Below are 18,450 nucleotides of genomic sequence, written 5' to 3' on the forward strand. Positions count from 1 at the left end.
TTTTTCTCACTTTTCCAACGGACTCCTCCCAGTCTAAAGCTCTTTGTGTTTTTGGAAAAAATGCTTTATTTGTTTTAAACTTGACAATAATATTTTCTGAATTGTAAGATTGTTTTTTTGTTTCTGTTTCTCTGGCAACGTATTATAGATTTGTAACTCTGATGTTGAAAATAAAAAAAAAAAAATAAAAATAAAAAAAACACTGCAATCTATAATATCAGTGTAATGGAGGTGAACCTGCACTGTAACTTAAGAATATTCTGGGTTTTTAAAGGAAAGTGAAGGACTAAAACATTTTGTCCCTGCTAACATGGAGTCACGTTGTAACCTCACTGATCCACTCTGCCACAAAATAAGAGCTCCCGTTCTTTTTTAGTGGAGTTTATGACATTCCATTTCAGCAGCAGTATCCTCTGGCATTGGAAAAACTGTTGTTTCCAGTTTAATTGTAGGTAATCAAGCACAACAACGGCGGACTTTTAGATCCGCACTTCGCTATACCGTTTCTTCTTTATCCAAATAGATGTGCACAACAATTCCTGCACCTGCCGTTGTTAGGTGCAACTGAAATGAAGAGTATTTGGAATGGTGCACCATAAGCGTTCTTGTCCAAAGCCAATAAGGAAATGAGTCCGGCAATGTGTTCTTTTTAGACATCTCAAGTTCATAGCATCAACGAACATCATCCAGCCAACGCGTTTCATTCAGATATTACATGAACTTCATCAGGGCTCATGGAATATCGATGGGGTTGTGTATCCAATTTGATCCCAGGCCTCTGCAAGTGAAGGGTGTGGCACCTGTGTCACTTTTGAGTGCGCCAATCGTCAAGTACAGAACTGCAGAGTGTTGAAATGGCAAGGCCTCATATATTAGGGCCACAGGTTTGATAGCCCATGAAATACGCCTATTAACAGCGATCACATGACTAAACACCAACCGTGACTTGGTGTTTAAACGTGCGGTCGCTGTTAATAGAAGTATTTTACGTCGTTTTTGAGGGAAGGGGACTTATTTGCATTACCAGCCAGACCAACTGAGGCATGTGAAAAAATAACGAAAAGCAATTGGAACTGGGCATCAAACATGTAACTGTTATGTAAGACGCTAGGTATGACAACAGCTACTTCGTAGACCAGGTGAACATAGTCTGTGGCACGTTCCTAAATTGACCAAACCTCTTCCTTAACAATATGAAACTGTGCAGACTAGGGACTGTGGACCTTATAAAAGGTAACGATAAAGCGTAAACACCCCTCCATATATTCTAAATGTTCCCCATTATTCTCAACATCATTAGGTTAAAAAGTATCACAGGGCTTTTCACACAACTTCTTTTGGCTAGAAGATTTTGCATGAAAAAAGTAAGATAAAAAGATTAGCACAGAAACACTTACTGTCCTTTGATAAAAGCTGAGACACAAGGGTGTCATGCAAACAAGAGCATTCGAAAATACCAATGCTGGAAAAAGTACACCACTTCTGCAAAGTGTGGAAATAAAGGTTTGGCTTTCTAATCTCAAAACGATTCAAAGAATGTTCTCTGTCTCGCTACTGGGGACAAGAGAAAGCAAACAAAAGGTCTTACTGTCTACAAACCATCTAAATCTAGGTCAACTCAGTTGCAATTGCATGCTTCCGGTCTCCCAGCACTTTTCAAGTTTAGTACCACATGTGTATTTTAAAGGTATAGGTCATGCTTCTGCAGAGGCAGATGGTGCTCGTGAGAAGCATTTATTTCCTTGTAATATATTAGTTTTGATTATTTTGTATATCGCTGAACATCACGAACTGCTCGCACTTCAGAGAGCGGCTCTACCCGACACCTCAAATATTCCTTGTTAGACTCCCTTACTGCTAGCCAGTGGTTAATTTGTAAACAAAAATAATTTTAAAAGTGCCGGGCCCTTATCAAGAGGCAGCTTGCACCAACCCATTTCTCCTGTTAGCGCCGCCTAAAAGAGAACCAACTACAGAACCATGAAAGTGGGGATAGGATGTGGCGTAATGGCCAGAGCTGCCGACTTCAGTGCTGGGGAACCAGGTTCGAGTCTCGGTGTCAGTTCAACATCCTGCGATTCTGGGCAAATCACTTAATCTCTCCATAAATTCATGTCTCCTTAACTGGTGCTCATGAAAAGCGCAGGTGTTGATGATTAAGTGCCAGTGATGAGCAACAGACACCATTGGCTCAAATAAAGCACTGCTGCGAGCAGAAGTGTTTTCTGAATAGAAGTAGAAGCAGTCTCTGATGGTGACGTGAATTAATTTGTGTGGATGTGCTCTGGGCGAAAGAGTAGAATTCTGTCACTTGTAGAGAAGGTTGCCAATGGCCAAAGTGGGCTGACCAAATGCTGTGGTTTATGGAAGGGAAATGTTAATGACACTACAACAGACCAATGAATGAAGAGGGCTAACTAAAAGCCCATAAAAGTATATTATATCTATGAATTTTTTTTATCAAAAGGTCATGGCTATCTGAAGGACGGCAACGACCCCCCTCGATCATGGAGCGAGGCTACTATAGTCTTGATTCCAAAACCTGGGAAAGATCCAACACTATGTGGGTCTTACCGTCCCATATCATTATTGAATAATGATTACAAGATATTCGCCTCCATCTTGGCAGCTAGATTGGGCTCAGTAGTGGGGGAAATAATCCATCAAGACCAGAAGGGATTTATTAAAGGGCGTCAGCTTTCCGACTTAACATACGACCTAGTGGGTGCAATTGACATCGCCTCAGCTTTTTCTATCTCGCTGGCAACCCTCACTTTAGACGCGGCTAAAGCTTTCGACAGGGTAAACTGGTCCTACTTAAATGACGTTTTAAGGAAGGTCAACTTAGGGGAGAAATTCTGTCGAACAATAAAGCTCTTATATAAATCACCAACAGCACGGCTTCTAATAAATGGTACACTGTCTGAATCACTCGGGATCTTTAGAGGTACAAGACAGGGCTGCCCGCTTTCCCCCCTCCTCTTTAACCTATATATAGAACCGTTTGCGGAAGTTCTTAGACGAGAAGATTCTATTCCATCTTTTAGGTTCGGGGAGTGGGAAAAGCGAGTAGCTCTGTATGCAGATGACATCTTGGTCTTTACCTCAGACCCGGAGATCGCACTCCCTTTAGTGATTAAGAGAGCTGAAGAGTTTGGCCGTATCTCGGGCTATGAGATAAACTCAATCAAAACCGACATCATGGCATGGAACATCCCTGACTTACGGTTAAATATATCTAACTCAATGAGATATTTGGGAATTCGGATAGTGCAAGATATCGCCCAAATTGCCCAAGTTAATCTTGAGAGAATTCTCAATGAAATCAAAAAATCACTAAAATCTTGGTCTAATCTTCCACTGACTATCCTAGGTAGAGTAAGCCTGATAAAGATGTCAATCCTTCCCAAGTTTACCTTCTTATTTAACACGATCCCCCTCGCATTTGATAAAACAGCATTAGAGAAATGCCAGAGAGAGCTTAATTCTTTCGTGTGGGGATACAAGTCAGCAAGAATATCATGGAAAAAGCTGAGTAGGAGGAGGGCAAAGGGGGGTCTATCCCTGCCTGATCTGCAATACTATGCGTGGGCATTCCAACTATCCCATTCGAGAATGCTCTTAAAAGTGCCATCCAATACATCAATAGGCCTTATGTTTAAGGCAATGCTGATCGGTGCTGGATTACCAACTAACGGCTACATGTTTAAGTTTGGAGAACAGAAATATTTTAAGAAAGTTAAATTAAAAATTCTTATGTCCCAAGCGAAGTTATGGTCACATATAAGGAGGAACCTGGGTTTGTCATACTACTCCAACCTCGCACCCATTTGGGAATCTCCAGGGCTGCCTTCTTGCTGGGACGACAGGCTTTCTATTCCGTTGAGAGCAGGAGGGATACTAACATGGGGAGAAGTGTTGACAGGAGAATCACTGAGGCCCTTGGAGGAGTTGCGGGAGCTGCGGGGGATAGAGCTCTCGAGGTTTAAGTTTTTACAATTAGATAGTTGGGTTAAGGCATCAAACAGGTCTGGGGTAACACTAGGGAAGCATAGTATCACTGAAGAGAAATTGGTAATGAAACCAGCAGGGGGTAAAGAGGTCTCGCAGTGGTACTGGTGCCTGCTAGAAGAGATAGATGGAGATTTCATCCTCCCGGAACAACTATGGGGCTCAGATCTGGGTGCTCAGAGCATCGAAACCTGGCAGAACTCCTGCACCTTATTATATAAATGCGTGAAACCTGCATGGCTAAGGCGTAATCACTTCTTCACAATTCATCGAGCATATTTTACACCGTTAAAACTATCCAAATTTATCCCTGGCAAAAAATGTAACAAATGTGGCCATACTGCAGCCTCAGATATCCACATGTTCAAGGAATGCCCCAACATATCACAGTTTTGGAATGAAGTTAAAGTAACCCTAGACTCCATCCTTAACACTTCGATCTCTATCTCACTTTCCTTGATTATATTTGGATGGGACAACAATATAAAGGGTCACGCAAGGACATTTCTGTTCTACGCCATACTGCTTGCAAGAAGAGAGATATGCAAGGTCTGGATTGAAAATCTAGCACCAACACACGCAAACTGGCTGTCGTCTCTCTACGCAACCTCTAAAACAGATATGAGGAGATCAGGTGGCGAAAGTAGTCGTATTTTTTGGAACGTTTTGGTCCGTTGGAGACAATAACCGGGGTTTTTTTTTTTTTTTTTTTTTTTCCCCCGGTCCTATGATTATGCCTTGAAACTCCAGAACTAGGCCCCCCCAGTTGGCTCCGTATGGCTAGTTCAATTGAATAAAACGTCAAGTTTGGAGTCTTTTCCCACAATACTCTTCGGGCCATCTCTTGCCAGTCTCCACCAATTGTAGTACTGGGTGCAGAGGAAACCCTGCACCTAGATTGCGTGGAAGGCAGTTGGAGGCTAAATAAGAGTGGGTCAGGCAAATGAGGATTAAAAAAAAAAAAAAAAGGTCATGGCTATCGCTATACTTAAATATAGCACAGTGATCCAAGTCTAACTTATTTGTTATATCACACAGGTCGCAGCAGAAAACTAACTGGAAGCATTCAGTCAATGAACATGTGTTTTCATTTCCTTTGACCCATGCTAATTCCCTAATCTGCGAATTGAGACTCTACATGCGCTCTGCAAATACACAGGCACCATCTATATGCAAATGGCACTTTAACAAACCTGTGTTTGACTCTTTTCTGTCAATACCCTTTTTAAAACATCTTAGTCCGTGCCCACGAGTTACCGCTAAAACTGAAGTTCTCTTTATTGGATTTATTTCACAGCTTTGCCTCCAAGATTCAAACACTTTGAGTATCATGGAATGCATTGCAGGATTCTTGCTCAAACATGGGTTGCTGTGATTCCAAAGCTTATTAACAAGCCATCTCAAAAATATAATGTGCATGCTTTTCTACTACTTCAAGCAGTGGCGGATCCTCTGCTATGGCAGAGGAGCGTCGCCCCACCAGCCTCAAAACGTGAAAAATACAACGATAATAAAACAGGTTTATTATCGTTTTATTTTTCAAGTTCTAGTCTTGGGGGCGAGGCAGTCAGGAGAGGGAGTGGTGGGAACTTTTATCAGTGCGCGTGTCGGTTTTGTCTGCCATCCCAGGCCGGCCAAACCGAACAAGGACAGTGGCAAGAGGTGCTGCTACTGTACTTCTGGTCAAACAGAGAAGGTCATGCACTCTTTTTATGAAATCCTTTAGAAGTTCAGCTAAGATGATCGTATGCAAGACCAATATTTACAAGGCGGCAACTGTGGACCTGCTTCAAGAATATTGAATGTGTGGGAAGAGTGGAATGTCTTTATGAGGATCAAGTTGCCCAGTTCCTGATAGACCTCTGTAGCGCCAAAGAGTAAATCCACAAATTATCAACTTGGCCCGGAATTGTTGTTAATGCCCTCATCCAGCAATAGACCTTTGAGCTTTTTAGAGAGCTTTATATGGTTGTGAAGTGTTATTTTAGACAGTAACTAATGTGCAGGTTTTAATACTATTTCACAATTGATGAGTGCTTTTTATTGGAAAAAAACATTTTGAAGACGAGATATACATTTTTTTCCTCGATCCTAATTTAAAGGCGAACAATCAATGAATCTTTCATTGTATTCACTACAGAAGCACCGTAATACCTAGTTAACTGCTTCATCAGCCGAGATACAATGGCTGAGCAGGACTCGTAACGAAGAAAAGAATCAACATTTGATCAATCGACTCCTGGAAAAAAAATCAGCAGTTAAACTCAACTCAGCGTTCTGAATTTAACAATACTAATACTTCGCATTAAAACTTGGCATTAAACCAAGCTGAGACACTCGGGCTTCGCTTACTTTGAGCCTTCCCTTAGAGTGGACTATACACGCATTAAAAAAATAAAAATAAAACGCTGGTGAAATTTCTTTTGTAATTTTTTGTTTCTCTCTCCCTAGGCGGATAAGAGTATGGATGACGAACCTCTTCAGGGTCTGAACAGGCGACGCCTGCAAGAGATTTGAAGATTTGCGATATTAATAGGCAGTGAATGTGCAATTCTATCGGTACACATGATGTACGGCTGCACTGCTCAGCACGGGACAGGAGTTCATTAGAGAGATTAGAGTCCTTTGTAAACCCCGGATGTGAAACCTGCAGGGTATAACTCGGCTGCAATCATTCCGCACCAGCACATTACAGGAGTCGTAATAGGCGGGGCGCTTTATGGCGGGACTCCTCTGATTGCATCCTCTATTCATTCTGAACAGCGGGGCTCAGGAGGGTCCAAGCCAAGGGCGGGATCACAGCTCTCTTGAAGGCCTCGGGAGAATGGCGGCCCCTCTCAGAGTGTGGCATGCCTCTAGTCCTCCCGTGTTGTGTCAGGAGGCAGACCCCGCCCCAGGGAACTACAAAGACCCTGCCCTGTGGTGGGCCAAGCCCTGGCTGTTCTTGTCATGCAGACTGAACTGCGAGACAAGCTTCAGGACATGCTCTAGCGCACAACATGCTGAGCGGGGTGATACTGAAGAACACGCCCTACCTTTTCTGTCTACCTAAAAGTGCACACACGATGCAGTAGGCTGAGTTGTATTCTTGAAAAAATGCGTTGAAACTGATCATAACGTCTATGAAATAGATAGAACACTGTAATTGTTATTCCTTCTAAATAGTTTTTTTTTTGTAAAATATTTTTATTTGAAAAAATGACAGACGAATTTACTGCTACTAATACAATTCACAATGCAAGTTACATTTAGCGCCACATTAGGAATCAAGTTCAGTTAGACCCACATATTACACATTTCGCTCCCCATCTCTATTCCTTCGCACCTTTCTAAATAGTTTTGATGACAATTTTCTAAAACATTGCCACATTTTGCACATGTCAGCCAGGCAATAAAACTGTTGTCCTTCTACATGCCGTTGTGTTAGTTCAGTTAAAATTAGTGGAGGTGCTTAGAAGATCCCACCTAATATTGGCCTCATCTCCTTCCTTACCTACTATTTGAATAGCCATCAGGAAACAGATGAAACATAGCAGGACACTCACAAAACCACCCCGCTTCCAACATACTTCATTGTTTTTTATTAAAAGCCTTCATACAGAAAGGCACTGTCTAATGACAGTACTTTTTTTTAAAGTAATGCTCTTTATCGACATGCATGATTAGATTTGTTATAATTGTTCAATCATCCTTTGCAAACGAGCTCCTCTCTTTTGATGGTGCCCATGGGTCCATTGGCTCCCATCAAAAGCAACAACAAACCAAACAAATTGGTTGGAAGTAGAAAACTAACAGCACTGTCTGTGTCAAAGATATGCTTGGGTCATTGAGGTCTTCCTCAACCACAAAGATAAAAGATCAGAGGGTACCACACTGTAGGTGAGCAAAGCTGTGTACAGGTTTTACGCATGCTTCTACACAAGGGTAGTTATGCATGTGAAAATCTGGTTTTTCATGATACTTTTCATTGGAAGATTCACATTTTCACCATCTGTTCCAAGCATAACTTAATTAGCACATTCTTCCATAGCGAGTGCCCACTGTCCTCCTCCTGTAAGTCACACAATGAACCTTACCAGCACAGTACAACCAGCAAACATTCACTTTCACATTTCCCATAAAACGGTCGGTACAAGCATAGGGAACACATGAAATTACGCAATCTAATTGTAGTCCAATAACTGCTATTTGTGTAAGGGTACAGTTGTGTAATGCAAATGATTCATGAGCCTAAAATCAATTGTGTACTGATTGCATAATTTTTGTATACGTTGAGGAATACAAAAGGACTATCCATTGAGAAACACCGTAAACAATATACATTATACCATATACATTAGAATGAACATAACACAAATAGTCATATGTGTGATATAATTGGGATCACTGTTCTCACAACAATTCAGACAGCAAATAACAGTAAAAAGAACACATCACAAACATTCAACACAACACAGCGCAGTCATGTCACACAGTTGAGTATTACCTGGCTCACAATAATACTAAGCATTTAGAAACAAGAAATATAATTCAGCATTTATCAAAACATTTCACATACATCTAACACAGTACAAATATGCTAAATAGTTGGGCATCATCATTCTACCAGTAGCACTTCCCTTCTTAACAAATCACAAATCAATCAACAGTCGAACATATCAAACACTGCACCTTGCATCCATACAATACATATCAGGTAGCCAGCCTAGTAGATGATTATTATGGATCCTAAAGAGCACCATTTACCTTGAATTAACTCACTCACATAGTACACAATGCTTAATTTGAGCTGGTGGTTTCCAGTGCTTGGCACCGGCACTTAAATGTCAACACCGGCGGTTCATATAGCTTTGGGGGCCTGAAATAGTTTGCATTGTCACACTTGTAGGGGTATGATGGTTAGTAGTTGTGTTATTACTATCATTGGTAGTATGGCAGGGGCAAAGTGTGGTGCAATCTACAGTGGACTTCTGACGAGAGCCCTGGCACCTATTTATTTTTTACAAATTAAGCACTGATAGGTTATACTTGGTTATGAGTCAGGCAAATAACACAGCCAGCATAGAAACGATCTGGTAGGAACCCCCACCACAGCTATCAAAAATGATACCTCATTTTTACACCTGCCATCCTTGACGTGGTATCCCCCAAATTTTGTCTTCCATCCTCATCTTATGTTGACTTCATTTTTGCTGGTCTTGGGACTATGTGCACTTTACCACTGCTAACCAGGGCTAAAGTGCTTGTGCTCTCACCCCAAAACCATGGTAGAATTGACTTATACACAACTGGTATATATATTTTTTTAACTTATTTATTATTAACCTCTTCAGCGCGGTGCAAATTCCTGCGCTGTGCTGAACGTTCCATTAGCCCTATGGACTCATGACGGAACGGTTCCGTCATGAGCACAGGCCAACCGACGCTCATGACGGAACCATTCCGTCATGAGCACCAAAGGGGTTAAGCACTGCACCAAGGATATCTGTAACAGGTGTCATGCACATACATCTATATTTCAGTAATTGTGTCGTAAAATAGGGAGATGACATCCCTTTTTCCTTCGTCCTACTACCCGTGAGTCAACTGGGTTCGAAGAGCAGTGCATTTTGAACATGCGCCCAAACATTCATACAATAATACACAACTAGCATATTTAATTTACTTTTAAGTCCCTATTAAAGTTGCACTACCTGTGCCTAGGGCCTGTACATTAAATGCTACTAGTGGTCCTGGAGCACTGATTGTGCCGCCCACGTAAGTACTCTTTTAAATATATCTCAAGTTTGGCATTGCAGCCTGTGTGTGCAATTTTAAACTGCCATTTCAACCTGGCAAAAGAAACCTTTTAATAAGGGGGGTGACGAAATGCACACCAGTCTTCTCCTTTTTCAGACATAGTTTTAGGTTTCTTCTCTCATTCTGATCTTATTGTGTGCAACCCAGGTTTTAGTGGTCTGCCCTATACCACGCAAGCATGAATTCATTTTTAGAGGGGTGAAGTCTCACTCCTGAACCCGATGCACAGCGTAACTGTTGCTTAGAAACAACAACAATACTTCATTAAGTTCCAAAACATGTTTCCTGTTTTATTTGCAGTATTTCAAATTTTCTGAAATTTTTTCTTTTTTTTTTGCCACAAGGCAGACGTTTCATGCATGAAAAATTTCTAAATGTAACAGCTATGCCACTCCAGGCCTTTTTCTGCAACACGAAATATACATGAACATCTTCAGTTGTAGTAATGAATCATATACCCAATGCATTTCGGGCTTCATTTTCGCCCTTCATCAGGGGTTCACTGTAAATATTTAAAAAGAGCCAATGTTAGACCATGTTGACCCCAACATCTACCACTCAATTCTCTGTACATTTCACCTTGTATTGTAACTCCGCGACTTGCGTTTTCCCGCTAACTGCATCTGCAAACACTGTGAGTTGTGCCCCACCCAACCTCTCAATCTACATAATCCTTGTGATTTTCCATTCGTCCTCTTAGAAACCCAGCGTGCTTTCCCCTCCGTTCGTTTTCCAAGATACTTTCCACCCATTACCCCCGAAAAGCGAAACACTTCCCACTGGAGCAATCATAACTTTTAGGTGCCTACCTTGATTCACAATAACAAGCTTTTCCCACCAAGCTCTCTCCGTTTCTGAGGAAGCGAGCGTATTCACTTTTCAGAGCAAGCACAGGTTCCCAGTCTCACTGGGAGCATAAATCCTCGACGCTCAGGCCAATCCTGATGCTGCTTTCCGCAGCATGAAAACAGCGTAAAGATTGGCCGCAGGGGAGTCTGTGAGCCCACGCTGTGAGGACGGAGCAGAAGAGCTGAGATGCGGCAGGTAAGTTATTACAATTTTTTTTGTGTCTCCTTTCTTTGTCATCCACCTTCCCATGCTACCACTCTGCTGGGAAACAAGCCGCTACTGGTCTCCCTAAGGGAAAAAGGGATCCCAACAGATACCAGTACAAAAGGGGGTGGTGATGGACGGAGCATCTGAATCAATCAAACACTCACACCCAGTCAAAAGATCTGGGTTTAATCCATCACCGTTCTTTAGCCACTCTGCCACCCCAGTTCAGACATGGCTATATGCAAATCAGTCTGACCCTGTGCCTCATGGGAACAGTCCAGCCCGAACTGCCAAGCCATGTCTTCCCTGGACCGGAAACAAGCTTCCGAGGACCGGTTTCTGGCATTTCAGCCGTCTTCAGCCCGGCTTGCTTGAATCCAGTGGCAAAGTGAGCAAGGGACTCACGTCTGAGCATACCCTGCCACACTTATGGCGGCCAAAAGCGGTACAAAAGGGGGTGGTGATGGACGGAGCATCTGAATCAATCAAACACTCACACCCAGTCAAAAGATCTGGGTTTAATCCATCATCATTCTTTAGCCCACTCTGCCACCCCAGTTCAGACAAATTGATTTGCATATAGCCATGTCTGAACTGGGGTGGCAGAGTGGGCTAAAGAACGGTGATGGATTCAACCCAGATCTTTTGACTGGGTGTGAGTGTTTGATTGATTCAGATGCTCCGTCCATCACCAGCCCCTTTTGTATCCCAACAGATACCTGCACACTGTGGTGGCTCACCAGAGCTTCTGGGACACAGAGTGCACGTTTAAACCTTAAAAGGCTGATATATCCCCACATACCTGGCACCATAATATTACTCCAGTTTGTGAATAAGGCAATGTGAGGGTGTGAGTGCTTCAGGATGGGGACTGTCCCCTTAAGTGTCTAAGGGCCAGATGTATCAAAGGGTTTTGCCCATTCTGTGTCTATGGGGAAAGGTATTGATGCATATTGCACTAAATCTGCCTCTCCAAGGGACCCCTGCTGCCTGTCTGTGTGTGTTTAACACAATCTGAAACATGCAGCGCATGCACTTTTTCCATTACATACAGACTGGAAATAAAACTCTGTAAATCTGACCCCGAACATTTACGGGTTGCAAATGCACACTTTAATGCTCATAAAATCACAATTCTTGCAAAGAGCGAAAATAGCGAGAACGCACGCCCTTTCCCACAAAGATTATGCAATTCAAAGGAGCCAGCAAATCAAGCTCTTGTGCATTTGAAAACTGCAGCTGACAGGGCCGTAAGCACTTAGAGCCGTTTCATTCTTATGTTGCATGCCCCTGGAGAACAGATCAGTGAAAATGATCTCTGCTTTTCAACGTGCAGCTGCTCAAATGTACACTTTTTTCCCTCTAGCTTCCAACTGTTGTTCATTATGAGAGATGTCACTCATTTCATGCTCACATTCTCACTCATGCCACGCAGGCAAAACTTTGTGCTCTACGTGTGTGGCGGTGCAATACAAGTTTTTTTCTCTGACCACATTTCTAGTTTGGAAGGAAACTGGGTTAAGCAAAGAAGGAACCGGCTATTAATCCCCGACCGTGCTATGGATTTAGGCCCACATTTACAAATATGTTACGAAATGCAGCGCAGCACCCAAAGTTGATGCACTGTGTTGTGCAAGATGGAGAAAGCAGGACAACGCCATATCTACTACGATATGGTAATGTCCTCCTCTCACCTGGTGTAAAAACAGGGGGACTAGCACCATGTTCACACCTTTGTACTATAGTGCACGGGTGTGTGAGTGATATCTAGCATAGATTTTGTACTAGAAGAGTATTCATCCAGTATAAAATATTATGCCTAGACTAACTTAAAACCTTTTCCGTCTTTGGATGTGTGCTGTATAGTGTAGCACGCACACAAAGTGGGAAAACTTTAGAGAAATAAAAGCAGTCCTCCTTTTACCGACTACCTCAAAGAGTTGTTATGCTTTGGTGAAAAATACATTTAGTATTGTTAGTAAGTAGGGTTTGACCTAAAATCATATGTGGTTGCTTGGGACCACCCATGTACTACCCATGGAATGCCTACTTGATGCAAAGTAATGCTAAACCGTTCAAATGGCTGATTTGTGTTACTTTCAGGTGACTTTTCAGCGCAAAACATGTTCTGTGCTGGAAAGTCAATTCAAAATAAACATTGTTCACCAGTTTTTGTCAATTTTGTGACACAAACCTGGTGCAAAATGTTTGTAAATATGCTTCTCAGTATCAAGCTCCTGGTGCGGAGGATGAATCCACTTTGTCTGTTGCCCAAACAACACGAGAGGCCATGGTCAGCCCCACCAATCTAGTACAGTTGCTATCAGGATGAAGAGAGGAATTCCTGTTCCAGCAATAAAGTCTTGGAGGCAGAAACTATCCATTTATTTTATGGAATGTGTAGATTTCAATAGAGTATAGGAGTTCACGCACTCCCTCACAATTCTTAAAAAAGTCACACTTACCAATGCATGGCGATCTATGCAGTTCTAGCATTCTATTTATTGGTGGATGAAAGTGAGCAGCCATGGCACTGCTTTTTATGGTCACCAGACAATTATGTGAGAATCACCAGGAGAGGACCTTTTGCTTCGCCCACATGTTGGGAGCCAGGAGTGCATGTTTTGATTGGACAGATGTGTGCTTCCACAAAAAAGTGCTTGCCCTACACCCAGCTGTGGTCATTTTGTTGGATTATCCATCTGTCTGAGATTAAACTTTCAGGGGCACACAAGATATTGCAATTCTATTAAAGTGTCATAGATAAGTAGATAATTTATGTTGTTTTTCTCTAGTAGCAGCACAGATGGAAACAGGGCAGTCATTAACCTACATGGATTTTAGGTCTGGTTTGACAGTGAAACTGTCACCTGACCTTTTAACCCACACCACTATTATTCTACAGTTCTTTGCTTCCACACAAATATACATCCATTCCCATGTTATATTACTTGTAATGCTTCACATTACCATACAACATTTCTTTAACCCCTTTAGTGCTGCCGTCGGCCAACGGTCATCGCGAGCAATACCTTGCCAGTGCTGCGCACGTCCGTTGGCCGAGGCGGCCGCACCCATTTCTTCGAACGTTCAGCACTGGCGCTGAACGTTCGAAGCAGTAAACGGGTTAAAGCCAGACCTAATAGCATTGCCTATGCTTGTTAGAGTTCAGGTTGAGCAGATTTATTAATTTCAGTTTATTTCATTGAGAGGAGAGCTGCTTATTAGAGTGCACTAGCAGTAAGGAACTCTTCTGGGACCAACAAAAGACATCACTGAGCTACCAGTTCTTGCTAAGCTAAGATCTTGGGTTTTGATGCTGTTGCTAAGTTTCAGTGGACATGCAGTTCCCATAGAAGAACAAAAGTGAAGCAGTCACTCCTTGAAAAACATCTCACTTTGGCATTCAGATATGGGATGATAGTAACAAGTCTATCACACTTCTAAGCATTAAATCCCATAACAATATAACCAGACATCAGTTATCATTTCCACGGAGGATCAAAACAAAAACAACACCCTTCCAACCACACACTGTAGACGGTGCAGCCTGCTACTATACAGACAAGTGTTTCAGTGCCGCACAGAGGAGTATTCAGCACTATAAAAATACAATGTAATGCTTAATGCTGGAGAAGGTTGTGTGAATGTATGAAACTATATGTTTGCAACAGATTTCATATATAAATTAAAATAAAACTTCTGTCTATGGAGTAACTGGCTCATACTACATATCATCCTGGATATATACTTTTACGAAACGCTGAATGTGCTCACTTTTCATAGTACCAGGAATTCTGTTGTTGAGATACCATAAGTAAGTGATTTCAACAATGGATCACTGTTCTGTTTGCCACTGGAGGCTGGATTTCACTCTGGAAGCCATTTCCTGTTCTAAGCACTATATCCTCAGGATGCGATGATCATCCATTCAAAAGCTCATAGGAATCTCCCCGCTGAGTGCTGCGCCGATAACAGAAGCTGGCAGGTTTACATTATTTTCTTAAAGTTCACCCAGTCAACATCCTCAGTTCATAGGTTCCCATCACTAAACAACTCACATATTAAACTTATGAATATTGGCTTCTCATATGTATGGTACACGGCTAGATTTTTTTTTTTTTTCAAAAATGAAATGAGGGATAGTCATGAAGTCACAATTACTTTAACTCCCTGGCTCAGCTGAAGGAGCTCAGTAGTGCAAGTAAGTCAGAAAAGTCAGGGCTAAGACAGTGAAGTCCACAGCTAAGACAGCTGACAGTCTGGGTTAAGAGAGCTGAAGACTGGGCCTAAGAGAACAGAAGCCCTGGTCTAAGGGAGCTGAAGGCATGGTCTATGAGCGCTGAAAGCCAAGACTAAAAGAACTGAAGGTTGGGGCTAAGCGAGCGGAAGGCTGGGGCTAAGTGAGCGGAAGGTCGAGACTAAGACTGTTGGAGGCCGAGTCTAAGACAGTTGAAGGCCGAGTCTAAGACAATTGAAGGCCGAGTTTAAGAGAGTTGAAGGCCGAGTCTAAGACAGTTGAAGACCGAGTCTAAGACAGTTGAAGACCGAGTCTAAGACAGTTGAAGGCCGAGTTTAAGACAGTTGAAGGCAGAGTCTAAGACAGTTGAAGGCCGAGTCTAAGAGAGTTGAAGGCCGAGTCTAAGAGAGTTGAAGGCCGAGTCTAAGAGAGTTGAAGGCCGAGTCTAAGAGAGTTGAAGGCCGATTCTAAGAGAGTTGAAGGCTGATTCTAAGAGAGTTGAAGGCTGATTCTAAGAGAGTTGAAGGCCGAGCCTAAGAGAGTTGAAGGCTGATTCTAAGAAAGTTGAAGGCTGATTCTAAAAGAGTTAAAGGCTGAGTCAAGGAGAGTTGAAGGCCTGTGCCAAGACAGCTGAAGGGCTGGGTTAAGAGAGCGGAAGGCCTGGGCTAAGAGAGTTGAAGGGCTGGGCTAAGAGAGGTGAAGGGCGGGACTAAGAGATGTGAAGGGCTGGGCTAAGAGAGTTGAAGGGCGGGGCTAAGAGAGGTGAAGGGCGGGGCTAAAAGAGGTGAAGGGCTGGGCTAAGAGAGGTGAAGGGCGGGACTAAGAGAGGTGAAGGGTTGGGCTAAGAGGGATTAAGACTAGACTAACAGAATGAAGAACAGGACAAGACCTGGAGCCCAAGCTGAAGGCTTGGTCCAAGGCAGCTGAAGGCCTGGGCTAAGACAGCTGACAACTAAAGGCTTGGTTTAGAATAGGGTGGGTGACTTAGAAGACGTGTCAAATCTGGAGAAGAATCTACTGGTGGAATTGCCTCCGCCACAGGGACAGCATGCAGGAGGGAATTCCACTGGTGGATTCTGCTCTGGACTTACCAATTTGTCCAAAATGGGAGGACTGACCCACATGAACTGGTCAGGACAGTCGACGTGAGTGATCTTCTTGCGTGTGTTTCTGGTATACTTTTAAAAATGTGGACTCTGATGGTATGACACTTTGGATTATCCTGGTACAAAATACATATTAATAACTATTTACAGCACGTGCAATTAACAACTTTCAAATCAACACACACTGATAATCCACTAGGCCTTTTTCTTTCCTCGATAAACCATGCTGTTTACTTGTAAACAACAAGAATATTACGAAACAAGGAAAAACACAAATCATTTGTATTTCAACTCCTATAAACATGTCTGAAAGCTGTTATCAGTGCAAGGCCATATATGCCAATTTTCTCAAATTGGGAAGTGGCTACAAGGTGAAAACCTACTTTGATGCTTATTCTTTGTTAATAAATTACTAGTGGTCTGATTTGCTTTACTTGAAAACTATGCACAAAATAGCCTTGAAAATACTCTTAATAAAGACATTAAAAAGAATGCTGCATTCTAAATAATGACCAAGCCAAGTGCCCAAAGAGGAAGGAGAAATGCCGATTGCGTGGGCAACTACAAAATTACAGCTGAGAGCATAAAAACTTCCTTGGAAATGCCCATACCCACAGCTCTACTTGTCGTATTTTTAGTGCGATGCCCTCGTTATTCGACAGCTATTAAGGCAGGAAGTCATTCAGGATGAGCCATTTTAGGTTTTTTTAATCGCCAGTGAACTTGACCAAGTGTTTTAACACATAAACAATTTCAGAGGCAACAATAAATGCTTGAAATGCTGCTGACAGTAGCTGTTTCTATCTGAGGTAGGCACAACTGATCAATAAAAAAAAAGTTGCAGATTCGGTCATTAGCGAGGTTTCTGGGAAACAGCGAGAAACGCAGAGTACTTAGACGCGCAGACAGACTTCCAGGAAGGCCTGGAGTAAATACAGTAACGGATAATTGAATTGCAGTTCGCGGGCTCTCAAATCGGTACCTTGAGTGCCAGGAGGAGAATGTCTTCAACAACAGGCGCCTTTCTCCATCTGCATCTTGGACTCACATTTTAGACGTTCTCAGGAGAGGGGGCGTGGACTGAGGTGACCACCTCCATCCAGGTCATTACGGATACTGCTTCCAGTGTCCAGTCCTGAACTTTTTACAAGCAAATCATTTTCTGGTGAGTAAGTCTAATTAGTCCAAAGGAAGAAAAGCAAAACCACAACATGCAGAATGCATAAGGTGATTGCACGCAAGGTCAGGACTGGAATCAGTGTCCGTATTGACCTGGAAGAAGGTGGTCATCCCCATCCTTGCGAGGCACTGCTCGCTCACACACCTGAACGCTTTTGTCACATGCATTTAAGCATAGCTACCAGTAACACTAAGAGTGATGGCGTTTGACTTCTGAACCTCTCTGTTCAATTCTTGTTTTTGATCCCTTACTAATACATTTTGTTATCTTAACTTAACTTCAACATATATCAGGGTAGTGTCAGGTAAATCAGCAGAAGAACTCAACATGATGTGACCGTAAGTCCATATGTTGAAAAGTATTAGTTGAGAGCGAAGTCAGACGATGGCTTTGATTGAAAGGTGTCGGTCGAAGCAAACAAAAGCATTGCTGTGAATAGCTCGCAGGACAACACATCAAGACTGGGAACAGGGCCGGACTGGCCATGCCGGGCATTGGGCATTTCACCAGGAGGCTAGAAGGGTGGGGGCCAGTTTGGCAGTGGTGGTGCAATATCCACCCTCTGCAACAAAAGCAGCAAGCAAGCGCTTCCAACGACCCGGGCCATGCATTGCTTCTCCAGTGACTGGTACGAGAAAAATACCAGGGCGGCTTTGAGTTCCCAGTCCAGCCCTGCTGGGAAACGATCATGATGCTTTCCCTAACTGAACAGGCTCTCACCCATTATGGACACCATTTTCCTGAATCAGCGGCGGGGGAGTGGTAGAATTCTTAAGTTCCACCCTTCACTGTCTGCTCTGTATATGAGATAGCAAATAGTAGGCTGCTATGAGGTTTGCGGGCAGGCGAAGCAGTGGGAGAAGGAGCAGAGAGTTTATAAATACCCCTCTGCTCCATCCCATCTAGGCCTGCAGCTGCTGGCAGAGGCCCTGGTGTTCATACTTTGTGCAGACAGTGGTCCGGGCTCACAACCTTAATTACACTTAATTAATAGACAGCTGCATCACGTTCCATTGAGTTAAAGCATGCGGCCCACTGGGACTTTTCTGGTGGTCTTA

The 18,450-nt window shown here is 42.8% G+C and overlaps 1 protein-coding gene across 3 annotated transcripts in view; it reads right to left on the reverse strand.

Moving 5' to 3' along the window:
* The window catches only part of AOPEP (aminopeptidase O (putative)), a 1,755,563-nt gene that overhangs the window by 278,377 nt on the left and 1,458,736 nt on the right, over positions 1–18,450 (reverse strand). The window contains exon 14 of one of the 3 annotated variants that reach the window (XM_078675699.1): positions 10,116–10,312. The exons of the other annotated variants lie outside the window; for them this stretch is intronic. Within the exon in view, the coding sequence (XP_078531825.1) occupies positions 10,310–10,312 (3 nt within the window). The 3' untranslated portion in view covers positions 10,116–10,309. Of the gene's footprint in view, positions 1–10,115; positions 10,313–18,450 lie in introns of those variants that run through there. 3 annotated transcript variants of the gene reach the window in all.

This window comes from Lissotriton helveticus, chromosome 2_1, assembly GCF_964261635.1.
Source record: "Lissotriton helveticus chromosome 2_1, aLisHel1.1, whole genome shotgun sequence".
Classification (NCBI taxonomy): domain Eukaryota; kingdom Metazoa; phylum Chordata; class Amphibia; order Caudata; family Salamandridae; genus Lissotriton; species Lissotriton helveticus.